Source organism: Delphinus delphis, chromosome 6 (genome assembly GCF_949987515.2).
Source record: "Delphinus delphis chromosome 6, mDelDel1.2, whole genome shotgun sequence".
Classification (NCBI taxonomy): Eukaryota; Metazoa; Chordata; class Mammalia; order Artiodactyla; family Delphinidae; genus Delphinus; species Delphinus delphis.
This window is the reverse complement of record NC_082688.1, coordinates 104,695,481-104,721,662: the sequence shown is the minus strand read 5'-3', so window position 1 is coordinate 104,721,662 and position 26,182 is coordinate 104,695,481. Positions and strand designations below refer to the sequence as shown.

The following is a 26,182-nucleotide window of genomic DNA, read 5'->3' as shown; positions in this document are numbered from 1 at the left end:
CAACTGCTGAGCCTGCATACCACAACTACCGAAGCCCGCGCACCTAGAGCCCATGTTCCTCAACAAGAGAAGCCGCCGCAATGAGAAGCCCGCCCACCACAACTAGAGAAAGCCTGTGCGCAGCAACGAAGACCCAATGCAGCCAAAAATAAATAAATAAAAAATAAACACATTTATAAAAAACAACAACAAAAAAACAGCCAGCCAGTTTCTGCTGTGCAGCGGGGTGATCCACTTATACATATATATATATATATTTTCATATTCGTTTCCATTATGCTTTGTCACAGGATATTGAGTGTATTTCCCTGTGCTATATAGTAGGACCTTGTTTATCCATCCTATATATAATAGTTTGCATCTGCTAATCCCAGCCTCCCACCCCTCCCCCACTTTGCATTTTGGATCATATTCCTGGGTAATTTCTGGATTTAAACATTTCTCTTTGTCTTTTCTTTTAAAAAAAAATATTTATTTTGGCTGTGCCAGGTGTGAGTTGCGGCATGCATGCGGGATCTAATTCCCCCATTAGGGATCAAAACCCAGCCCCCTGCATTGGGAGCGTGAGTCTTAACCACTGGACCACCAGGGAAGTCCCTTTTTGTCCCTGTTTTTACTCTCACTAAAGGCTCTTCAGGAATAAAAATGCTCACTTTTTAAGAAAAAAAACCCAGCCAACCAATTTGCTAACCATTTGCTCAGTATAAGTTTAATGGAGAAATATCTGTTTAAAACAATAGGTCAAAAAGAACAGCTCTTTTACAAACAAGTTATGGCAGTGACGAGTCAAAACCCCACTCTTGATTTCCTGTTCCTTGAACCCACCCCTAGAAGAGGGAAGAGGTGGGTGAGAAGGAAAGATGGGGCTGTTTAAATGTTAGCTGGAAGAATTACAAAAATACACTCTGATGTAGTAACAGGGTTGTCATGAAACATGCCATAGGGGGAGGGGCAGGAAGGAGGGGGGAAGGGAAAGACAACCAGATGGGGCTGGGCCCTGTGGGTGGAGGCCTGGAGACAAGGCCTGCCTCAGGGCCTTGGGGAGGAAGGAATCCTGATTCCCAGCCGGCAGGTCTGGGGCTGGAGACATGCTGATTTGTGGATCACCCGGACACCTGGGGAGACAGAAATGATTACAGTGGCAAATCTGACAGTTTTTCTGACCCTTCAGTTCTGTTTTCCCTAAGCAATAGACAGGAGGCAAAGAAAAGCTATCATTCACATAATTAGCCCCAAAAGCAACAAGAAGGGTTTCCTGTCTCCCTCTACATACCTGCTTTCCTGTCCCCCCCGGTCTAGTGGCAGGACCAACAGAATGAAGGGAGGTCTGTGGGCTAGGGCTTGAAAGTCAGAAGGGGAGAACTGCCCAGAAGCAGTTCTCTCATCCCTGGAGTTTGGAATCTGTGTGTGGTAATTCATTTCTTCAGGCTTAAGAGAGCCCTCATTTATGGCTCTCTTTTATAATACAAGTGCTAACTTCACCAATTTCTCACCAGGAGTGAATCTGCTTATTTCCACTGTCTAGAAGTTCAAGGCCAGGGACAGCAGAAGAGAGGAGGGAAGTATAGGGCCAGGGAAAGGGACGGTATATACCACGACCAGTTGTGCACTTTTCACAGGTCTGTCTAGAACTGGTCCTGCACCCCAGCGTCCTTCCTTTCTAGGACATCATTATGTAATAGGGAAGAACTTTTGTATCCTATTACATGTTAATCACTAAAGGGATGTTGCCTATAAGCTTAAGTTATACATAAAGGCCCATCTCTGGGAATCCTGCTTCCCAGGTAATGAGCATTAAGCTAAAATACCTTGGTTTAGCTCACAGGAAACATCCTGACCAGGCCCACCTGTGAATGACTGCAGGGAGGAAGAAATGAACACATCCCCTCTGGAGGCTGATGGGAACCAGGAAATGCTGGACCTTACTCCCTCCCCTTTTAGTATAAAAGGAGCCTGAATTCTAACTCAGGCAAGATGGTTTGGCTCACCGTTTTCTCGGTTTGCTGGCTGTGCGAATAAAGTCATTATGCTTTGTCCCAACAACTCATCTCAGTTATTGGCCTGTCGTGTGGCCGAGCTTAGACCCAGTAACAATTATACTTTCTGAATAAGGTTTTGGTGTGGTTTTTTTTTTTTAATTTTTTGGCCGCACCGTGTGGCATGTGGGAATCTCAGATCCCCGGCCAGGGATTGAACTCACAACCCCCTGCGTTGGAAGCACAGAGTCTTAACCACTGAACAGCCAGAGAAGTCCCTGAATAAGGGCTCTTTATCCCGTGTGTGAGGTGACGCCATTTCCTCCAGTCTTCTAAATCTAGGTCGGTGTTGGATGTCTCGGGGGTCCAGAACAGCCTGGCAACAGGAGTCCCCCAGCCGTGGAGAGATCTCAAGCATGTGTGGGGCTGGTTGGAGTATGTATAGGCGAAGAAAGACAGGCTTAAGGGACTCCTAAATACACATTTGCACTGGAACTCAGCAACCATGAATGTGTGGAAAAAAGAATGAGTGAGATGGTCACAGGAGGAGAGCAATCAACAACACCCAAATGAGCTGGTTAATATCTGCAGTGTTTCCATCAAGAACTTTACATCTTGAGCAAAGCCACAGACAGAAGCTGGTTACCGGTTATGTTTCAGTGCCGCTCAGTTGGAAGCTTAATAGATAACTAGAAAAACCAATTTTACCTGAAGAGGGGCTCAAATAGTTTTTGTTTTGTTTTTTTAAATAAATTGATTCTTGCTAATGTGACTGATTCTGAACTGTCTTTAGGTAAAGAAAATGGTTGCAGTTCAGAGTTCGACATGTCTTCAGTGTTCCTTGAGGGTCCCTTTAAAGGAGACTATCTTTAAGATTTGAAAGAATTCAATCCATGCTAGCTCTGAAAGATTTACCGTTAGGTCCTGTGCAGGAATGGCTTAGGAAAAATAGAATGCTTGTAAAGGATCCAAGAATATGACTTCAGAAACAGTGCAGGTTAATTCAGGGCCTTCGGAGATTAGTCATTCTGCTAAAATAAACACGGCGGCCTTCGGCTCACAACTTAATACACATACCCGTATTTGGCCATGGATGTTTTGCAAACAAGCCAGCCTACCTGCAAAGCACTACGTGGGCTGCCTCCCTGCTAAAGCGTGGATGCCAAAGATTCACACGTGTATTCATATACTTTGAAGGAAGATTTTTAACCATCTGGCTACCTTTGACGTACGGGAAGCAAAATAACACAGCACATGCAGATTTTTTCCTCTTATGCCTCCGAGTCAGGGAAAAGCCCCCGCCTGGGTAACAATGTCTGGGGAAAGTTTTTGACCAACTGATTAGTTCTTTCTGTTAGGGGAAGTCTCTAGACTGTTTAAGGAAAGATATGAGATCCTGCAGATAAATCATATTCCCACACATGAATTCAGGCATATATGCTTGACGGTTGGGATTTTCTTAGATTTTCAGACAATTCCACTGTGCTGGTTCCCTGTGCCACTCAAAGTTACGTATAAGTTGATGGGCTGAGGAAAGCTGAGTTTGTAATGCCTGGGCAATAAATTAGCATCTCTGATGTTTATCATCTGGTCTGCATTATAGGTACATGTATAAATGTGTCTATGGGGGTAAGAACATACCAGAAGGGAGAGAGGAAAAGGGCGAACAAACAAACACAAAACAAAAATGGCACCTGGAAAGAGGCAAAAACTGAGGAGAGATGATGATCCCTGAGTCCCTCTTCCAAAAGCGACTCAGGTCACTTGGGCCAGATTCTCAAAGCCTTGCTCAGGTTCCATTGGCTGCAAAGAATCAGCCCGTCTCTGGCCAAGTGGTCAGATGGACGAGTGATGTGTGGAAGAAAGAAAGGCAGAAAAGTGTCCTGACAAGAACTGGTCCTAACCAGAACTCCTTGACTGGGGGAGATTGGGAAAGTTTAATGGTTTCCATGGAAGCCAGTCACCTTGAGATACAGGGGGGTAAGGGAAGGGACAGCTAAGCCATCTTTGAAGGTGAAATAGCAACATCACAGCCACAGAAATCAGACTCTCTGCGAATGGCTAAGCGTAGGTCCAGTTCTCCGTTCTTAGTCTCGGAGGAAAGGTGAGTGAATGGTTTCTATGGCAACCAGATAGGAGGATTGGTCCACTTAACTGTCCCCATAGAAACTAAGCTCCTGGAGAGCTATAGAGGAATTAGTTATCTCAATACACTACTATTATCCCCATGGTAACCAGTCTCTTAATGGCAGTGGTCAGTGTCGAGAACACTCCCAGGAAAATCTTTGCTCCCAGAGAGAAGGTGGGCAGGAGGTAGGCAGGTGGGTTTACCTCCCAGGCCTCCCAGGAGCTGAACCCCTGGAGGTGGTGTAGGGTGTGCGTATGTGTTTGGGGGCCAGCGTGCTTCCCCAGGCCAGGGAGGATGGCTAAGGCAGGGGTGGAGGAGTTTTCGTTTCGCCCCCAGCTCATTCGGGCCCCACTCACTCATGGGTTGAAGTGGACGGTACAGCTGGGAGGGGCTCCCCTTCCGGCTACGCATTACCATGCTGGTTCAGGGTGCGCCGGCGCTGGCTGGACTGCATGCTCAGGACCAGGTACTGCCTCATAAACTCACTGAACCGCTTCTGGTTGGCCAACTTCCGGGCCGACTTCCGGGCTCCGGTGAAACCCCCGAACCTCTTCTGCAGCTGCCTCTGCTCCATGCCCCCCACCTCCTCCATGCCGGGCTCTGTCCCTTTCTGAGCTTGGAAGAGGCTCCTGACACGGGGCATTCTCTTCAGATGCTGCATCTCAGAGACTCTTGGCTGGTCAAGAGCAGCTACCACGTGGTCTGGGTCAGCAGGGCTGAGCTGCCAGGAGCCCCTCGCCATGACCTTGGTGCACGGAGTCCAGAGAGGGCCGGAGAAAACCTTCCCTTCACACTCGAGGATGCACACCTGCAAAGATGGAGGTGGAGGAGGGAGAGAGACGAGGGACAGCTATTGGTCCAAGGCAATGAGGAGATCAAGCCCACGAGGAGATCCAGTCCTTCTGTCGTCTACTTTGGTGCCAACGCACGTGCTCCTGAAGCACCCATTTATCAAGTACCGTGCAGCAGTTTTGCATGCAGTTATTTAAGTGCGTAGAATTTCAGAATTGGAAAGAAGCAGAAAACTAGCCCGGCTCTGTCATTTCACAAAGAAAACTGGGGCTCAGGGAGGTGAGGTTAACTCACCACAGGTGACACAGCAAGTTAACAGAATGAATGCACCAAACCTGCACCGCGTTATAGCCCTCGTCGGGTTTTTGGAGCCAAACACAGCTCATCAGGTCACCCATAAAGAAGAATTTTATTTTGTTGTCTTATCAAGCTTAGGAGAGGTCAGATCGGTTTAAGAAACTGGGGATTTCTTAAGTATGTAGTATGTAGTGTGTAGTATGTAGTCACGTGGTTAAATCTGCATGGTTACTTTAAGGTCACCAGGTAAAGATCAACCTTGGTGTGATTCATTTTTCACCTCACACACACTAGTCATCACTATCTGTGCATCAGTTACAGAAAATGGGGGTCAAACAGACTTGTGGTTGCCAAGGGGGAGGGAGAGTGGGGGAGGGATGGATTGGGAGTTCGAGGTTAGGAGATGCAAACTGTTACGTATAGAATGGATGGATAACAAGGTCCTACTGCATAGCACAGGGAACTGTATTCAATGTCCTGGGATAAACCATAATGGAAAAGAGTATGAAAAAGGATGTATATATGTGTATAACGGAGTCACTTTGCTGTACAGCAGAAATTAACACAACATTGTAAAGCAACTATACTTCAATAAAAAAATTAAAAAAAAAGAAGATGGGGGCCAAGACCTTGGGATGTAGGCAGGTTGGGCATTCGGGGAACATCGGACAAAATCCAGTAGACCCGCCAGCCCCCGAGGAACTCCTGCTGCTTCTCTGTCTCTCCAGGCATCTCCATTTCTCATCTAGACTACCAACCTGACCATGATATCTCCCACCCTCCTGACTGGTCCTGGCCTTGGCCCTTTCCTCCCACGTTCCGGTCTCCGATTAGGTCTCCTGGAAGCCTCTGCCTCCAACTTTTTTTTTTTCCTATTTGCTGTTTTGACTTCACCCTGAATGCTCCTCTCTGTGTTTCTGGCCTTAGCCAGATGGAAACCGCCTTTCAACCTGACCTTGACATCATGGTCAGCAGGAAGCGGCAGAGCCCTTCGTCAGACCTCGGAGTCTTTGCTTGGCTTCCAGGGCATCAAGAGTTACTGCTCTGCCTGGGCAGGTGTGGGACATGAGAAGATGTGTGTGTGCCTCATCGGCCCTACCTGGGGAGCAAAAACATCCACCCAGGGCTTCCCTGGTGGCGCAGTGGTTGAGAGTCCGCCTGCCGTGTCTTCTATCTCCATCAAAATGTCTGACCAACACATTAAGTACAATTTGTTAAGAATAAAGCCCACCTTCTCTTCTGGGGCAGAAGCTACCACCTGCCCATTCTGTACCCATCTCCCCTCTTCCTTACTAAGAGAGCACTTCTGGGACTTCCCTGGTGGCGCAGAGGTTAAGACTCTGCTCTCCCAATACAGGGGGCATGAGTTCGATCCCTGGTCGGGGAACTAAGATCCCACATGCATGCCGCAACTAAGAGTTCGCCTGCCACAACTAAGGAGCCTGCCTGCTGCAACTAAGACCAGGTGCAACCAAATAAATAAATAAATATTTTTTTAAAAAAAAGAGAGAGAACACTTGTTTTCTTCCTGAAGGCCACATATATGTTTCCCAACCTCCTTTGTAGCCGCAGAGTGCTAACCACTGGACCACCAGGGAAGTCCCTCAGTCTTATTTCTGAATCTTCCTCTCAACACCCCTCATTGCTTCAGGCATATGAGGTTGCTCTTAGTGCCTCAAACACAGCGAGCTCCCTCGCCTTCCCCACATGTCTTTTCTCACTCTGTTCCTTCTGATGGAATAACCTCCTTCCATCTATCCTTTGGGGCCAGCCAGGCTCCAGAGCTACTCCTCAATGACACCTGCTTCTGGCTCCCCGGCTGGAATTGCTCTCTCCTGCTTCTGTGCTCCCACAGAACTTTGTTTTCCACTTGTGGAAATTTGAATGCTTAGTATAATTGTAACACCTTACAAGACAGAATATGACAAGTTAGGGACCACATCTTACTCATGGAGGAATCTTCTCCATCCAGTAAATAGGAGGGTTTCAAGTAGAGGTTTGTTACCCTGAGCTGTATTAATAAAGAATTCACTTTATATTTAGCTAAGCGTGACAAAGGGAAAACTTTAAAAAAAAAAAAAAAGAAAAGAAAAAAGATGAGAAGGGGAGTCACTGGAAGAACAGGAGTTGTAGCTAGTTGCAACCAGACTCCAACTCCTCCGGCATTTAGCACAAGCTTCTGATGTAGTGCTTGTCACCCTGTTGCAGCTCTTTGTCTTGTCTGTCCCATTAGACCAGGGTTTTTCACCTGTTTTTGGGTCATGGGCTCTTTTGAGAATCTAATTATTCTCCATAAGGGATTCCCTCCCTTTCACTGTATAACTGCACATTCATGTCACATTTGCCTATAATTTTAGGGGGTTCATACATCTTCTAAAGCCTAGCCATGGACAGGCATCCGTGGACTCCAGGCTTAGGACCTCTTCACTTGGCTGCTAGCTGTGCTGTAGGGAGAACGTGTATGCATTCCAGGCATCTCATAGCTGGAGTACAAAGTGGAGTCCATAGTGAGGATGTGAAATGAAGAGAAACAAGAGGAGGAAGAGGGGTTCTGCAGCTGAGGTCGCCCAATGGTCACACTGGGAGATGCCTCAACTCTTCTTGTGCATCATCAAGGCATTGCATAGACTCCTTGGGCAACACCTGGTCCAATGGGTCCTACACCTGGGTGTGAATCTGAATCATCTGCAGAACTTTTTAAAACACAGAATTTCATAACCCAGTTAAACCTCTGAGGAATAGAACCAGGGTTTAAAGCTTATTTTTACAAAACTCAGGTAACTGTGAGATTTGCCCAGGTTTGGAAATGACCAGTGTGGTCCATGTTCGCATGTTATAATGAGGTTCAGTAATGGGTCCAAAACTACATGGTGAAATAACAGTATAACCTGAACAGAACTCCAACGTTTCAAGTCCCAACCCAGGACACCTCCTAGTCAGTGACTTCTCTGTGCTTGCAATATGAAATGGTGGAAACTAATGGGAAAATAAGGATTCTATGAGACCAAAAAGTAAGGTTCTGATGGGGAAATTGCTTATTTTCTGCTGGACCAGAGAGAAGAAAGAGGTGGTATCCAGTGGGAGTGTTACTCTCACTCTCCTTCACTGGTAAGGTTTCCAAGGAACACCTTTGCCCAGACCACCTGCTGGCCAGAGGTGGTGAGATTGGCCCCTACTGATACACAAGATTTTTTCGAGTATGTCTTTTCCATTTAGAGTTTCCTCAGAGATGCTGACAACTCAGTGAGATACATAGAGAAACCAGTTTTTCACACCCACAGACTCACTGGGTAAGAAAGAACGATGGGCAAATTCCATAGATGGGGAGGGTGGACTCTAGAACAATGGAGCTGCAGACTTGAGTGGTCTTTATGAACCCTACTGGGGTTTGTTAGAATGCAAATTCTTAATCTATACCCCTGGAGATTCTGATGCAGTAAACTGAGGGTGGGCTCCAGGAATTTGCATTTTCAAGCATTCCAGGCGATTCTGAGGCTGGATTACACTTTGAGAAACCCTGCTTTGGAACTGGCTCTGAGGAGGAAGAAACCATCAGGGAACATGGTGGTTGGGGGCTCCTTCAGAGAGTCACTTGGGTCTGTACTACACCTGCTCCTGAAACACTTTGAAGAAAACTGGGTAGAACCAATTTGTAGTTTGTTCTTTTAGATCATCATCCTATCGGGTTATTGCTCTACAGCAGTGGGTCTCAATCGGGAGCAATTTTGCCCCCCAGGGGACATTTGGCAATGTCTGGAGACACGTTTGGTTGTCACACAGTGGGTGGGAGCAGGGAGGCTACTGCTATCCAGTGAGCAGAGGCCAGCTGTTACTGAACACAAGGTTGTGTGCCCGACGCACAGTGATGCCAGACGAACCGAAACACTGGAGTCTGGAACAGAGAAGGGTTTATTGCAGGGCCAAGGGAGAACAGGTGGCTCATGTTCAAAAATCCCAAACCCCCTGATGGTTTTGGGGGAGAAGTTTTTAATAGGCAAAATTGGGGGTGAAGGCTGCAGGGTGTGTGACTTTGTTCTGATGTGTTGGTGGTGAGGTAACAGGTGCTCCAGGAATCTTGTGCTCAGCCTGGAGTCACCATCCTCCTAAGGATGAAGGCCTTAGTTCCCACTGAAGAACACAAAGGTATTGTTATACGTATCCCTTGAGGAGGAACCCTGCCCCAGGGCTGCACTATTGTTTGATTGCTCCTCCCTTGCCCCTGATTAACAACTGTTTGAACCTACCCTTTGGAACTCAGGGAAAGTTCTGGAGGCTGGATGAAGCCTATTTCCTACAAAAAAAGAAATGGGGGACACAGAAAGGATTTGTACCCAGGAGGGTCCCACAGAGTCCTGCTCTGTTTCACAGGGACACTAGCAAACATCCTACAATGCATAGGACAACCCCCTCCTCCCCAACAAATAATTATCCAGCCTAATATATCTACAGTGATGAGTCTGAGAAACCGTATATTACAGAGTCAAGGAGATGACAGGAAAGCATGGGTAGCACTGGGAAAGCCAGTAGAAGTGAAACAGGAGGGAAGGGAGCAGGGCATAACCTCTCAAAGAATAATATAGCCCTAGAAGATATGACATAAACAGGTTAGAACCAACTAGGTCCAAGACGGTGGAAGATTCGACTTCCAGTGGAACGTTGAGCCTCATTACACACTCACTGTAATACATTAACATCTAAATGACACACCTACAGGTGCCATGACAGTTCCAGGGCTGACCGTAAAAGGTCAAAAAGTGGGCGGTGGTCCAATTCCTGGACATCTCCTCCCCCTCTGCAAAATAGTTGGAATAATCCTCCCGTTCATGAGCCTGTGAAATTACCCAGCCCATAAAAACTAACCACCCCATATTTCGGGGCCTCTCTCCTTCTGAAGTGGCCCACACTGTTTGTGGAATGTGTTTCTCCCAGGGCCGTTCTCACCTTTTGAGAGGGACTGCATTCTGTCTATGGAATGTGTATCTCTCTAAATAAATCCACTTCCTACCTTTCACTTTGTCTTTTACTGAATTCTTTCTGAGATGAGACATAAAGAATCTGAGTTTCATTAAGTCCTGAGACCAGGTGTGTGATCTCCATTAAAAGACCATGGGTTCCAGTCCCAGCGCCAGTGTTTCAAGTCCCAATCTGAGTTGTGCGGTTTCAGAAGCGTAGAGGTGAAACGGACCGTTGGAGCACACTCGGTGGGATCCTCACCGAATAGGAGCCTCAAAGTGCTGGCTGTATTGTTCTGCTCCTTCCATTTACAGAAACAGGTGGAAGCCGTTAAGCCCAGAGGCTATCAGATCTCCTGTGAGCCCCTGAGTTTCTAAGCCCAGATGGTAATTAGGTTGTGTGTCAATCAGAGAAAATGAAATTCTACCATCAAACCACATGCAGAGCCCACACCGAGGCTCCACGTACTATTAGATGAATTAGGTGCTAACAAACTCGTCTCAATTCTTGATTTAGGAGAAGGTTTTGGGCAGAAATGAGGAATCCAAATTCGCGACAGCATTTGTAGCACCAGATGGGCATAGGAGCTTAATGCCTAAACTCTCTGGGCTGAGGGACCCACCAGCTTCTTTCCAGAGATGGGTTAATGGCCCGTTAAGTGAGCTGGACACATTTTCACAGCCCACACTGATGACATGGCCATATTAAGCCACAGTGCCGAGGAGCATCTGGAAAGTCCCAGACTGGTGCCAAATTGATCTGTAAAGCTGGGCTTGGGAGGAAACTGAGCAAAAGGCCGTTTGGATGTCTGGGATCGAAGATGAGGGAAACAGGCCCACGAGCCCATTGGAAGGAAAAGAAGCAGCTCATTGAGTTTGTCACGTTTCTGCCACTAAGGAATCCAACCACTTCTGACAGAGAGACATTTGAGATCTATTTGCTTTAGGAGGTCTGCCAGAATATTTGAGGGCCAACGCAAGCAGGCCAGCAGAGGAATAGTACAAAAGAAAAACATATTAGGAACTCCGACTGCAAGTCAACGATTAAGAATTTTCATGTAATGAAGACAAACTACTAGCGGAAGGTAGTTTCTTCTGCTTTTAATAGAGTTTTAGGGAATTTAAATAAATTTCCCCAGACCTTTCTTGGGAGTCACCTTCTTTGTCTCTGAAACAACTCAGTGAATCTAGTTTTTTTCTTCTTAAGCCGATGGTGTTAGTACCGTTCACAGTTTAGCTGAAAGCTCAGGATATTGCAATGGTTTGGGGGTGTGTGAATAATTTACTGACCAAAATGATAGTCTACCAAAAAGACAACCATACTTGGACCATTGCCCTGGAATGAGAAATAAAGAAATTTTTGATGAAGCCAAGGGTCCAGAGGGTCCTGGGAATAGCTCAGGATTATACCATTTTGTGGAGGGATTGGGGAGCTGACCCTTGCCTAAATGTCTGAGTCCCCCATCATTCACAGAGTGGACATACTCAAGGGTTGAAATGAGATGTGGTTGCCTCAATTCTAGGCATCTCATAAAACTTAAAAAAAAATAGGTTAAAAGTGAATACAAGCTAGAAACCAAACAGTCAGGCAGCCAGGTCCTCTGGGGGTCAGCAGGCACTGGTAGGGATTATCCCTCACTGTGAGGCTAGACCTGGCCATTTTCTAACAGTGTTGTCTGGACCCCAGAGATTGAAGATGCTATGAAGAAATGGAAACAGGCTCCAATTTCTTTCCTGGCTTTGAAAGACACCAGTGTAAAAACTGTGCAGTGCCTGCACCTATTAGGACACTAAAGGTCTTGCAGTTTTACAATTTCCGTGGGACCTCTTAACTGAGTACTGCTCTGTGCCACACACTGCAACCTGCTGGGGATACCCAGAATAATCAGCAAAGAAAGCTCATACCTGGTGGTGAGAGACTAGCCGATGCAAGTAATCATCAGAGAGCAAAGGAGCTAGGGGCTGGCTCAATTGGGGCCAGGTGGAGAATCAGCAAAGATTCTCCTACCAGGTGAAACCTAATCTGGGTTTTGAAGAATGAGTAGGATTTATTGGCTGGGGGAGGAGGGAGAGCCATGAGCAAGATAGCAGGTCAGGTTTGTGGAGCCGTGGAAAGGGAAGGGAAGCCTGGATTTCCCAGAAACTATGGAAAGTGATGGAAGCCCAGCAGAGAGGAGGTGAGGGGTGTACCTTTGGGCGTTACCTGCTGTCTGGGGAGAGCGGACGGCCTGGAAAGTGGATGCAGCGTCTCAGAAGGAGGTAAGAAGCAGGGAATCTTGGCGATTATGTTCATGGGGCAGGAAAAGGAACAGGACCGCAACAGGAGGCAGAAAAGGAAGAGTCACAGTGGGGAAGAGAGCCGGGTTCACCCAGAGGGGACGAGGAGAGGAAGCCTGCACATCTGCCGGGGGTTCTGTGGTTAGGAGCTGCTGGTGACCTCCGAGAGCAGCTAAGGAGTGAGGCAGAGGCAAGGGACTCGAAGTCACAAGTGTAGATACTCTTTCAAAAACATGACAACGGAGGGAAGGAAAGAGCAAGTGGGAGAGGGGAAAAAGGAGAAATTCCCAGCAGGAAAATCAGTGGTACAAAGGAAGAAGGAAGGAAGGGCAGGAGGACAGATCCTGAGATGGCAATAAAGAGGCTGGAGAGAATCTGTCCCTGGTGGCCTCTGTTGTCTCAGAACAGGGCTCCCAAGGTCAAGGTGTCCCGGAGTGGGAGAATCAGAGTGCTTCCCAGTCAGGTGCGATGTTTATTACAAACAAATCACCTAAATCCATGAATGCTTTACTTTGTAAAAAATAAATTAGAGTAGACTTCGGGTTATCCTTACAGTTGAGGTCCTAACACTTTTTTTTTATTGTGAGATACACATATCATCAAATTTAGCGTTTGAACCCTTTGTAAGTGTACAGCTCAGTGGTATTAAGTATTGATATATTCACATCGTTGTCCTACCATCACCTCCCCCAACCATCTCTAGAACTTTTTCCTTTCCCCAAACTGAAACTTTGTACCGGTTAAACACTAACTCCCCTTTCCTCTTTCCCCAGCCCTTGGCAATCCCCATTCTACTTTCTGTTTCTGCGAATCAGACGACTCTAGGAACCTAAGGTAAGTGGAATCATATAGCATTTGTCCTTCTGTGATTGGCTTATTTCACTTAGCATACATCTTCAGGGCTCATCCATGCCGTAACATGTGTCACAATTCCCTTCCTTTTTAAAGCTGGATAATATTCAACTGTATGCATAGACCATCTTTTCTTTATCCATTCATCTCTCGATGGTCGGTTGAGTCATTTCTACCTTTTGACTCTTGTGAGTAATGCTGTTATGAACATGGGTGTACGAATATCTGTTCGAGTCCTAATGCTTTTTTGAGTGGGAGATAAAGGGTTGCAGTTAAAACTCGTGATTCAGGAATTGTTCACAACTTTCAGTCTTGTCTAGGCTGCAACCTCAGAGCCTTAAAAGTGTGGCGATTATGAGATTATTGCTTAATCAACTCCTTCACTGGTTTACGTGTAAACTAGTTGTCTGCTCTGTTTACTAAGACCAAGGGAAAGGTTTTGTTTTGGGTGAAATTTTAAGCCTCTCTGGGCTGCACAGAAAAGGCAGGTGGGCCTTCTGTGTTCTAGCCAAACTCAGCTTTTCTCAGTTCCTTAATTGCCGCTCCAGTCCCCTGAAAGGCATTTGCACCTGTGCCCCCTCCCCTCCCCCACGCCTCCCTCCATTACCTGGGCACCTGGGGCTCTTCCTCCCTGCCTCTTCACTCCAGATCTTCTTTCGGTTTCCTTAAAGACTTAGTTCCTCCAAAAGCCCCCTCTGCCCCTCTAGACTAGGTTGGGGTCCCCTGTTCTTGCTTCCCCGGGGCTCAGTAATTACGCTCATGGAGGGATTGGGGGTTCTTCTCTCCCACCAGTTGCAAAAGCCATCCATCCGCTCACCTCAGGGCCCTTGGCCTAGTTCAGTGCTCAGCACATAGTAGGTGCTCAGGAAACCCATGATAGCTGAATGAGGAGGATGGATGAACTTTGAATAGGTTCTCTGGGGATGCACTTCATGATTCGGTGGTTATTACTGTTCAGAAAACAGACTTGGAAACCACTGAGCTGGCATAGGAGGAGCTTGCTGTTTGGGTGCGTCGGGGGCCGTGTCTGCTCACGTTAGGGTGTTATCCCAGCGTGAGTACTTGGTTCCTATATCTGTACGCTTGCCTTAAGGAACAGCAGGCGAAAGTTTGTTCTTAAAGGTTGAGGAGTTTCAAACATGGCATCTTTTGAAAAGAGTTTACTTGACTACAAAGAAAAAGTAATTGAGTTATATTGGATTTAATAGGAGAGGAATAACTAAACTATAATGAAAGCAGTTGACAAAGCAGCTTACTTAGTAAAAAGAAATTTAGTGCTCAAATCAAAATTTAAAATACGAGAGAGCATTTAGGTGTTCATTGTAGAACTGTCTATAATATCAAAACTGAAGGGCAACATACATGTTCAACAGGAGGGGATTGGTTAAGCAAAGTATACTGTATTCATGGGAAGAAGTAACTTCAAATAATGTTAATAACGGGAAAATTATCCTTGTGTAACATAGCAAGTGAAAAAGCTAGGATTCTTTCTCTGGTGGGATTAAAGGTGATTTAAATTTTTTTTTTTATAGTTTTTGGAATTTTTCAAATTCTCTAGAATGAATATGCATTATTTTTTTATTTTTTTGCGGTACGCGGGTCTCTCACTGTTGTGGCCTCTCCTGTTGCGGAGCACAGGCTCCGGACGCGCAGGCTCAGCGGCCATGGCTCACGGGCCCAGCTGCTCCGCGGCACGTGGGATCCTCTGGGACCGGGGCACGAACCCGCGTCCCCTGCATCGGCAGGCGGACTCTCAACCACTGCGCCACCAGGGAAGCCCAGTATGCATTATTTTAATGATGGGAACAAAATGGCAGCATGGGTGGGTCTTTATATGAACGTGGTAAAGTGGAAAGGTGACAGGGTTTGCTTTCAGAAGATGCTCAAGTCCACATCTGTTTCCTACAGACCGTCTGACACTAGGAGAGTCACGTGACCTTGGGGGGAGGGAGGGGAAGACAGGCCTGCTCCTGGACCTACCTCAAGGTCGAAGCTGTTAAGAGCGGGGCGGAGCTTCTCTCTGCAGGCCATACAGTCCTTCTGACAGCTGCTGGACACGCTGGAGAAGAGGCTGAGAAGCAGGAGGTCACAAAACAGGATTTTCATGGTGCAGGAGCTGGAAGCAGGATGCTAAAACACAAGTGAGGGCGGGTGGCAATTAGCACAGCCCTTCTGTGGGGGCCAGTAGGGGCTGGAGACCCTCACATAGGGGACGCGGGAAAGACACTCTTCTGGGGGGACAGTGCAGCCGGGCCTGAGATTCCACCTCCCAGGAGGGAGTGGACTGTTGAGAGCACAGGTGGCCCAGGCCTGTCTGCCAGGCATAATGCTCATGCAGGGCTGGTGTCTGGGCTCCTGGGGGGAGCACCCCTGCGATTCCTGCCACTCAGCTGACCTCCACGTGCACGAACCCTTCCAGGGAGCTAAAGGCCTCACTTTGCGACTTACCAGTGTGTGGCCTGAAGACAACCTCTCCCAGCCTCAGTTTTCATAACTCTAAAAGGGGAATAGTGGTACCCACCTTGTCCCAGGGCTATTGCAAAGATTAGACCCATAAGGGACGTTTTGCAAAGTGCGGTGATGAGTGAGATGTGTAAAATAGATTTATGTGTGACCGATCCTCCCCAGACTCCCCTGCCTCTGCCAGGAATGCCCCGAGGCCCAGAATTCACTCTTCCAGGACGGTTCTGCTAGGTTCCTTGTCTGTTTCCCCTGCTAGACGTGAGCCAGCTTCCTGAGCACAGAGCTAATATGTTCACCTTGCTAATCCGTGCAAAGCACAGGACGAGGCTTTGCAGAACCAGGCTTTGGAGTTATCTATTGAAAAATGAACAAAGAGGGACTTCCCTGGTGGTTCAGTGGTTAAGACTTTGCCTTCCAATTCAGGGGATGTGGGTTTGATCCCTGGTCGGGGAGTTAAGATCCCCCATACCTCACAGCCAAAAAACCAAAACATAAAACAGAAGCAATATTGTTACAATTTCAATAAAGACTTTAAAAATGGTCCACATCAAAAAAAAATCTTAAAAAAAATGAACAAAGGGACTATTCTAAGGTAATAGCTCTAATGGTTATTAGTTAGATCAGTTGTTTATATTCTTTATGTAGGATTGTCTCAAAGATGTACAGTTCTTCCTGTTTCCCTTTAAATTTTTCCTGTGATCGAGTCTCCTGAATCAGAAAGCTATTTTCTTGGACTCCATCGCTTTGGGTCCCTGTAGAACCATCTTTATTTGGAGGATGAAATGGAAAGAGGAACAAGGGAACTTTCTGGGAATGTGAATGTTCTTGATTGAGGTGTGGGTCACAGGGGTGTATACGTCTGCCAAAAACCCACTGCATTGTACATTTAGATTCTGTGCATTTCACTGTACGTAAATTTTACCTTAATAAGAGTTGAGCAAAGGAAAACAAAAATCATTGCCTTTATTGCTTTTTCATCAGACTGTACTGAGAAAACGTAAAAGCCTTGCTCTTCAAACGCAGTCTGCAGATTAGCAGCATCCCCTGGGATCTTGTAAGAAATGCAGTATTTCAGGCCCTACCCCAACACCACGGAATCTGGATCTTTTTAGTAAGATTCTCAGGGGAGTCATACACATGCTAAAGTTTGAGAAGCAACGGTAGAAGATGCATGTGAAATGGAGCAAGTGAATTGGAGAAGGAGGGGTAGCCAGTGCCAGTGGCCATGTTGAGAGACCACCCCAGCTCTTCTTGGGCATTATCCAAGCATTTCGTACCAAGAGGATGTCGAATGAAAGATGCTCAATCAATGTTGGTTAAGTCAATGAGGTGACATTTGAGATGGCTTTTGAATAATGAGGAAGAGTCTGCCAAGAGGACAGAGAAGAGGGCGTCTGAGAGACACAGAACTACCTCGCTTTTAACTAGTGACTCCAACTTTTCAAAGGCATGTTGGAATCGGGATCACAGCCTGGGGGGGTGGTGAGCAGGCGGCTGCACTGGGGCCCCCTCCCTAAGGGAAGCACTTGCTAAGAGAGAAAGGGGCTCCGTCCGTCTAGATGAAACAGGGTCATGTTGGCCATCCTAAAGGGTCTGACCTTTACCCTACAGATTGGGATGTCTGGGGTTAATGAACAAGGAACTTGAACATCTATTCAGATGAATATATCTCAAATGCGTTTTCCTCCTATACCCCCAGGGCTAGTGCCTTAGCTGAGATCTATTGCCTTGGTTACTGTGATCTCGCCCTCTAATTAGTCTGCCTAATGATCCGCCTCCCCGACCAAGCCATCTCTAGATGTGATGATGTTACTCATGCTTAAAATAATTCTGTAACCCCCAGTGGGAATCAGCACTGCTCCTGCCCAGCTCTCTGGCTTCAGCTCCTGTCACTCACCCTTGAATCTCCTCCATTCCTAGTGAATCACGCGTAATTCCCAGCTCTAGCGGGTCCTTAACGCCTACGGCGCTTTGGCCCTTGCTGTGTTTTCTGCTCAGAATACCCGCCTCCAGCACATACTTCATACACACCTCAGGAAGTATCCCCTCTGGGAAGCCCTCTCCAAGCCCTGGTCTGGGTTAGATGAGTCTCCTCTGCTCCTGTGGCTTCGCAAAGCAGTACATCACACAGGGAAGCAAGCGAGGCCCAGGGGCCTGTCAAATAGGCACAACAGACCTCCGAGACGGGGTTGTTGGGATTCATGTTTTCTCATCTGCTGATCGCTAAAGACGTGGGTTCAGATCCCACGTCTGCAAGTCACCCTCTCAGGTTCTTATCTGTAAAACTGGGATGATAGTAGTACCTATCTTATTGGACGATTAATGGGTTGATGTTTTTCAGCAGTTAAAATAGCACCTGGCACAGAACAAGTACAACGTAAAAGCTTGTCAGAGAAAGAGCCTAGGACATAGCCTTCACTCTGTGATCCTATCATTGTCTTTTGCGCGGCCCTTAGCACTCTACGTGGTAAGCTTGGACTTGTGTGTCTATATCTCCCACTGGCTGTGAGTTCCTGAAGGGCAGAGATCTCTGTTCTATGGTTCTCTGAATTTCCAGCACCCAGCACAGGGCCAGGCACTTAGGAGGTGCTCAAGAAAGTTTGATAAGTGACAGTGGAGTATCTCAGGAGCCCTCTCCCTTCTCCTTCACAAATGGAGAACTGGGGAGTGTCTGGGAGCACCGGCCCCCCGGGGGCCCGGGATGCTCATGGCACAGGAGCCACTTCAGGACCTGTGTCACTGACAAAGTGTCCAGTAGCTAACTGTTCAGCTTGGCGGCGGGGCATGGGGGGGGCGGGGGTTGGCGGGGAGGGGTGGGAATGAGTTTTGCTCCAGATCAAGGCAAGATGCCATCCTAAACTGGAACCCCATGCCCGTTCTGGAAGAAGACTTGTTGCCAGTGGCCGGGAGGCATGGTTGGAATGGTTAGCTACGTGCTAAGTTTGCACTGGTGCAACGTGTTGGTAGGCAACCCAGGGAAACCCATCACCACTTACAGGCTCTTTTGAAGAGAACACGTATCTTGAGTTCCAGACAGCCACCATATAAGCAAAGGTCTTAAACTGAGGACCGCTTGGCTAGATCTTTTGTTTAATTTGGTGATTGCCTTTACGTTTCTTGTTCTACTCAATTTCATTCTAGGCGGGAGACGGTTTTGTAGGATTTGTCCAGCATGCTATGCTCTCTATGGCCACATGATGGCAGTGTCTGTACTTCACAGAAGACGGAAAGGCGGGGAGAAAAGGGACTTTGCTTCCTAATACAAAATTGCAACACATGTTTGCACGGGCTGAGCTGATAAGTTGTGGCAGATGTTAATGAAGTGCTCTCCTGCTGAGGTTTTTCATGAACTTCATTAACCGCGGCAACTTGCACATTCAGGAAATGTTTGATGGATTGACTGCTCCTGTTATCTCAAATTCTGGGTAAATGGGTTTTTAGGATGAGTTGAGGAAAGAAGATGAACTCCTGGGACATTGAGCATGTGTTCCATTTGATACGTTTCCTGCATGTAAAATGTGGGCCTTTGTTGGTCTGGCACTTGGAAAACCTTATCAAATCTACTTGGCATTCGCCTGGCCCTCCTTGCTGGTCCATGGTACACCTACCTCTCTTCCCATCTCTGACCTCCCTACCCCTCCACGTCCTACCCCGCACTTCTATTTATTTAAAATTTTAAAATTTAAAGTTGTAGTTTTTTCAGAAAGAAGAAAGTCATTTTTATTCAGCCAATTTGCTTATTCCATTCCCCAAGGCTAATCAAGGCATGTGATTAATAATATTCCCTTAAAATTGCATCGTGGGAAGTGTTCTCACTTAGATTTAATGAAAAACACTTGGAAGCAATTGAGTGCTGGGGAGGCATGGCTGGTTATTGTCCTTGTTTATGAATTAGCATGAGTTTAAAGAGTAGTTGATGCTGAAGGCTAAAGTTTTTATTTCTTTTTCATAACAATGTTCCAGTCACACTGAAACAGAAAGATTGATGAACTTCAGTAGGCATTTAGCCTGTAAAAGAAGCCGGAAGACAGAGATTTCTACCCCTCGCTTTTAACTAGTGACTCCACCTAGTAATTAAACACCAGTCATTACTCAACGTTATTCATTCTCCTCTGCAATTCAAAGAATCCTTAAAATGGGAATCACCACACAGTCCAACTCAAAGATGGTTTCTGATACTTAAATGAGATGAATATAAATAAAGGCTCAAAATATATGTAATAATCCTTATGAAGGGGACAACGCTTTGTCCTTTTTGGTACTCCTCACAACCCTCGAACAACTGTGTTCTAGATTAAGACTAAACTTTCTTGAAAACTCAATAGAAGTTTTTCATTTTTGGGAAGACTTGACAACCTCTGTGTGCTTTGTTGCCCTGTGTATCAGTTAATGTGAAGTAAAACGAAGGTGAGTGATTAGTGAATTCCCGAGTTATGTTTGATCTTTGCACTTTGTGTGAGTTTGGGAGAGTTGTTTCACCTCTGAGGGCCTCAGTCTTCTCACCTGCAAGATGGGGGTAACAGTAGTTGTTGTTGTTATTGTTGTTCAAAATGGTACACTAGAGACCATCAGTAAATAAAACTACCCTAAGTGTGTTTGAATTTTACATGGCTTGTATTCACTTAGTGAACCAAACTCAGCTAACCCTTCTATGTGGGGATGCTACGGGTCTGGACATCTTGTATTGAGTAAAGAAATGTTTAATTACCTTTTATTTCAGTAATAACACCTCATAAATTAATCGTGCCTCACTCTTTATGAAGATAAAATACCAGTGTTTAGCTTAATCTATTTGCTTGTAATCTTGCTTCCAAGGGCAATGTCATTAGTTGCTTATCTGTTTGGAGGAGTACATATGAAGATTTAGCCAAAGCTAAAAGTTAATTGAGTTTTGTCTTATGACCTATGAGAAAGCCTGTAATTTTAGTGCTTCTAGTGGAGAAGAGAAGATGACAGATATGCCTTTCTGCTAGAGGTATATCTGTTCCCATCCTTCTCATCAACCACATATATAAATATTGTTCTTGTAGGTTACAAAAGAGTTTTATATTCTTATACAATCCTATAACCTGGGATTAATATTATCGCCCCTTTTGAGATGAACATATGTTCATAGAGGTTAAGCAACTTGCCTAAGATCATCCAGTTTATACAAGAGCCAGAGAAACTCAGGTGTTTTGCCTCTCAAACGTGTTCTGGGAAACCATAAGTTCCACACACTAGTCCTGCTTTGGAAAGGTTGGCAAATTCTGGTGGAATCTCTTTGGGATGGTCTCTGTTTGCATTTAATAGTAATCACATTATTATTATATTTAGCATCTTCTGTGCCAGGCACTGTGCTGATTGCTTTATAAGCATCCACCCTATGGGGTAAATGCTGTTGTCCCCATTTTACAGTTAAGATATTGAGGCTTGAAGAGGAGAAATAACTTGAAGTGGCAGAGCTGAGAACCCAACCCGTCTGGTTTGCAAGCTCACGCTCTCACCAGACCTCTCAGTGATCTCGGCAGGGGAATTGGTTAGGACTCTTCGATCCCTGGACAGGGAACGAAGATCCCACATGCCGCGGCCAAAAAAAAAAAAAAAAAAAAAAAAGATTTAGGCAGTTTTCTGTGTTCGTGTACATGAATTCATTGTAAGGAGCTCCTTTTGTCCTGAACTCTGGGCTCCCCCTCTCTGATGACACCCTCTTTATTGTTGCCTCTCCCCAGTTCCTGGAGGAGTGTTTCGTTGCCCACCAGTACCGGGGTTTGTCTTCCACACGCCCCATTTCTTTAATGCAGACGTGACTCCTACACTGAGCTTTTGCTTGTTCACCAGCTATGACTGAGGCCCCTTTATTTCTTTTCCTCCTCTGACGAATACACTTACATCCAAAAAGGTCTCTCTTCTGCTCTAAATTTCCACCTGGAAGGAGACGATGGGCGCAGAGGAGGTGAAGGGCAAAGCACGCCCCCGCCCTGCACAGACCGGGTGTGCCTGGAGCTGGTGAGCAATGAATGAACAAAAGCCCTCTGCTTGGAAGCCAGAGGCCTGGCTCTGCCCTCACCTGTGGGATCTTGAACAAGGCCCTTTCTTTCTCTGGGGCTCAGTTTCCCCTTCTCCAAAAAGAGGCAGTTACAATAGATTAGATGGTCAATATTTTTGATATTATAAGTGGCCAGATATTTGTTACAGTAGCCCAGCTGGGGCTCAGGAGAGGACCACATTTTCTTTCTTTTCTTTTTTTTAAGTCTTTGTTTTTATTTTATTTAAAAATTTTATGTTTTTTAATTTTTGCTCCCACCCTCCTCCCCCCGCCCCCTGCTGGGGATTGAACCGGGGCCCCGTTGCGGAGTCCTAACCACTGGACTGCCAGAGAAGTCCCAAGGGACACATTTTCTATCAGGGCTGCCACAAAAGTGGAAAGGTGTCATCGCTCTTAACTTGGATCTTCCTGATTCTGGCCCACGGTTCCACATATACTGTCAAAATAACTTAAATGGATTTTTCAAAGCTTTTATTTACTTTTACAGTAAAGCCTCTTAAGGTTCCTTTCAAAAAGATTAGAAAATACAGATAAGCAAAATAGCAATGGATCTAGATCAATAATCTTCAAACTTCTTTAACTTTATACTCCTAGCAATCAGACCGTCTTGAGCTCACCTTCCCAATTTACTTAGAAAAGTTACATACAATATAAAACCCACTAAAGTGCAAATTCAGAAAGATAACCACATAGAAAATTAAGCCTCAGTTTCCCAAAGCCCAGTGGTCTGTCGGGCACCCACGCCCCTTTTGGAGACCCCTTGGCCTAGACTCGTTGACATCTAGTGACATTGGCCACAGCTCTGAGGACAGGCTGCCAGGTCTGTTTTCCTGGCGCTCGGTACTGCGGGCTCCTATCAGTAAGCCAAGCACGTTTCTCGGCTGAATGAATGAAAGGATGAATGGGGACTCGGTGGGGGAGGAGCACAGGACAAGTGTGAGCTGAGGGGAGGTTGACTCTGAGCCCTGGTTGCCAGGCAGAGCCCTGGGCGTGTGCTGGTGATCCGCTGACATTTTCACTGAGACCCAGGACTCCTCGGGGGCCAGTTCCACAAGTCACATGCCGAGCCAGGCCCTTCAGAGCTGGCGATGCTGTGTTTCTGCAACACGGAGGCAGCAGCCAGTATTTGAACAATCACAGGATCGCGGAAAATCAAGACCGAACGTGATCACTGGCTATCCTAGGGAGATGCCCAGAAAATCGGCTTGCCCCCCAAACTGGTGTGCCCTAAATCTCACGGCCAGTGTGTGGTGAGAAGGAAAGCAGCAGGTGGAGGACCTATAGGTATTTACATAGAAGTGTTTAGAACATCCAGTTTGCCTAATGAACTCCCAGCCATTCGAGCCACCACAGGCTGTCATCACTGTGACTCCTGTTCTCCGGGAGGGGCCCATCCCCTCCCTAGGATATCTGATGAGTAGTTCTACCCAGATTCACATCAGGTAGATTTCCTTCATGGGAGCTCTGGGGCTGGGGGGCGTGAGGCTAACTGAACCGTGGGGATAAAAGCGTAGAACACTCACCCCAAACCTCCCATCCCTACTGTGCGTGTGTGTGTTAGCATGAAATAGGCATGTAGACAAGTTTAGCTCGCTACCTGGCACATAGTAGGTTCCAATAAAGGTTCATTTCTTTGACCTCCTTTTGTGCCCTTGTCCCGGCTGCCACCTCCCTCTCCAAAGCCCTTGGCTCTTCCAGATTCTGCCTCCTTCCCTGCCCGGTTCGAATCCCTGGAATCTCTGAGCAAGGACTCCTTCCCCCAAATTCCTCTAGTACTTGCTGTCTGGACCACGCAATTCAGGACTTAATTACACCCAGCCTCTCATCCGCGAGTTGTTTCACTGTGTGTGTTGCCCCGCGCCCACCCCATTAGTTTGTAAGCACCCCTGGCCCGAAGAGGGGGAAGCAAAGGAGCCAGCAAGGCTGGACTCAGTCCCCTCTCTGCCACGTCCTCAACAAATTATTTAACCTCTCAGCTTCAGTTTCTTCAACTGCAACATGCAGATAATGATACCATCTCTCACGGCTGTTGCCAGGGCTAGTGGGTGTGAAAGCGCTAAGATGTAAATCGTTGTATGAGTGTAAAGGGCTGTTATTATCACCTCTGTTGGATCCACCCTGCCTGGTGGAGTGTAGATGATAAATACCTGATTGAATACAGAATAGCTTTGTGACAGCTCCTGTCTTGGGCTCCAGAGAGCACCCGTTTGCGCCTAATCCTGCAATTATTCCCTTCGTTGACAAGGCAAAATCGGCATCCTCTAAATCCCCCAGTACCCTCAGCCTTCAGCTGATAAAGCCAGGGCTGCCGCCCCTGGGAGAACAAAACTGCACCCCGTGAATGACCCCAGGCTGCACCACAGCGCCCTCGATGGGCAGCACAGGGAACGGTGGAAGCTGCTCCTTTTACCAAGATGGTGGTTGGGGGCAGTCTTTCCAGGGACCCTCCCCTGCAGAAGACTCAGCAAGGCCAAAGGAACACGAATGCTTTTTGTGAACGGTATCACGGCAGCGGTGGAAGCGTGCAGACTTTTTCCCTGCCACACTTTATAAATGAGAAAGAGGAGTGTGTCTGCAGTAGCTACCCCCAGGAAGCGAGAGAGCAGCAGTTTCCCTGGGAGGTTTTGATAAGAAGCCAAGCACTTACTTTCCCCCCCTCTATGTTGAAAACTCCGGTTTAGGCTTGCTGGCGAATGCCATGAAAAGCTCATCTTTTGTTAGTCTGCCAACCAATGTTATTGGTTATAATTGGGACAATTATGGGCTGCTCAAGGAAACGAAACACAGATGTTGAAATCCAGGATCGGGGTATTCAAGTCCAAAGCTGCTTGCTTTAAATAGTCCATTTCCCGAATCATCCTGCCTTACTTGAAATTCCCCCAGAACTTGCCCATGTTCAGAATGAGATGGGGGAGGATGGGATGGGTAGCGGTGGGAGGGGAAGGCAGACGCAAAGGGAGAGCCGCACAAAGAGAGAAGGAGGAAAAAGGCTGAGCCAGAGAGAGTTTGGATGACTTCTGAACATCGTATTCCACAGGACCCCGGCAGAGACCTTTAGGTGGGAGAGACGGGCAGGAGGAAGAAAGATGCAAAGAAAGAGAAGAGACCTCCACAGGATTCAGCGTCTGGAGACCAAGGTCAACCTTGCAGAAATCTACGCGGAATTCACACACAGCGACCGCGATCAGCCACTTCACTGGCGGAGCACAAGACAGGGTCTGATTTCCCCCCGCATCATTACTAGCGATTTGTATTCGGTGCCTAGGGGAGCAGGGTTCCCTCAGGATTAAAAACCCAAATCTGAATCAAGTTGAGTGACATGCTGAAAACAGCCTGCACGCCCCCATGAAAAGAAGTCAGGCGCAGGGAGAAATCCCTCACAAGGGTGCTTGGAGGGCTGGGGGCTTCTGGAGGGTTGCCTTGAAATGCAAGCCCTCGCTCCCACCCCCAAGTGCCTGCCGCTCCCCTAACCTCACACCTATAACCACCTTTTTGCCACAGACAGCAGTGACAAAGTAGGGGCCACAGCTGGGGAATCAAAACTTTTCCTCATCTCCAAGTTCAGCTCTTCTTCGGCACCTCTCTTCAGGATAAAAGCCTCAGCCCTCCCCTCCACCCCCCATCCGACCCCAGAAAAGAAGACGAATGAAGGGATAATCTCACAGGAGGCCAGCAGCATCCACACTGGACAAAGGAGAGGGGCCGGGGGGAAAGCCCTGCCGCCCGGCTACTTCCCCAGGCTCTCAGCAGCGTGTCTTGGGGCTGGGGCTTGCTTGCAGTCGCCTACCTGGGAGCTGTCAGTAGCCAGGCTCCTTCGGATGTGAGGCTCCTCGGTTTCAGCCACACCAGCATATATACGCTCCCCCCCCCCCACACCGCGCCCCACACAGCCCTCCCCTTCCCTGCCCACCTCGATGACACAGACACACGCTGACCCCCTTCATCAAGCGAGCAGCAGAACCTACCATCCTTCCTGGCTGTTCCCCGCCCCCCTGGCTCTGTGCTCAGACCTGTGACATCCCAACCTCCCCGTCAGTCCATTCCCAAGCCTGCTTTACCTGGGCTCTGCTCAGCCTGGATCCCACAGCTGCCTTCCCTTTGCTTCCAGAGGCGCTGCGAAGACTGATGGGGAGCTCTGGCTAGTCAGGAAGAAAAAAAGCCTCCTGGTGACAGTGACAAGGCAGACCCCAGTCCTGGAGTCTCCTTGAGCAATCTTTGTGCCCGAGGAATGAACAGGGAGTGGGCAGAAAGGGGGGAGCTCCCACCGGTACAGAGAAGCCCAGAGCTGAGCTCAGATGAGCCCCCTCCTGCTGTCACCACCCCACAGGCAGCAACAACTAGGCCACTCAAGGGAGTGGCTCCACCTGCCATGGGCCGGGGCCAGAGATGCCTCACAGGTGCCCACCCCGCAGCACAA

General features: G+C 47.4%; 1 protein-coding gene across 3 annotated transcripts; it reads right to left on the bottom strand.

Moving 5' to 3' along the window:
* Nucleotides 1-702: 702 nt before the first annotated feature.
* Nucleotides 703-26,182, bottom strand: PNOC (prepronociceptin). 3 transcript variants are annotated; one of them, XM_060013607.1, is made up of 4 exons: nt 25,824-26,182; nt 15,255-15,404; nt 4,519-4,912; nt 703-1,115 (listed from the first exon to the last, which is right to left on the bottom strand). In XM_060013607.1, exons 2-4 carry the CDS (start codon nt 15,378-15,380, stop codon nt 1,030-1,032), a joined length of 606 nt encoding a protein of 201 aa, XP_059869590.1. In that variant the 5' UTR covers nt 15,381-15,404; nt 25,824-26,182; the 3' UTR covers nt 703-1,029. The 3 variants fall into 3 exon arrangements, with proteins under 3 accessions (XP_059869590.1, XP_059869591.1, XP_059869589.1); XM_060013608.1 differs by lacking the exon at nt 25,824-26,182 and adding an exon at nt 25,553-25,599 and having other exon boundaries at nt 4,461-4,912; XM_060013606.1 differs by lacking the exon at nt 25,824-26,182 and adding an exon at nt 25,553-25,599.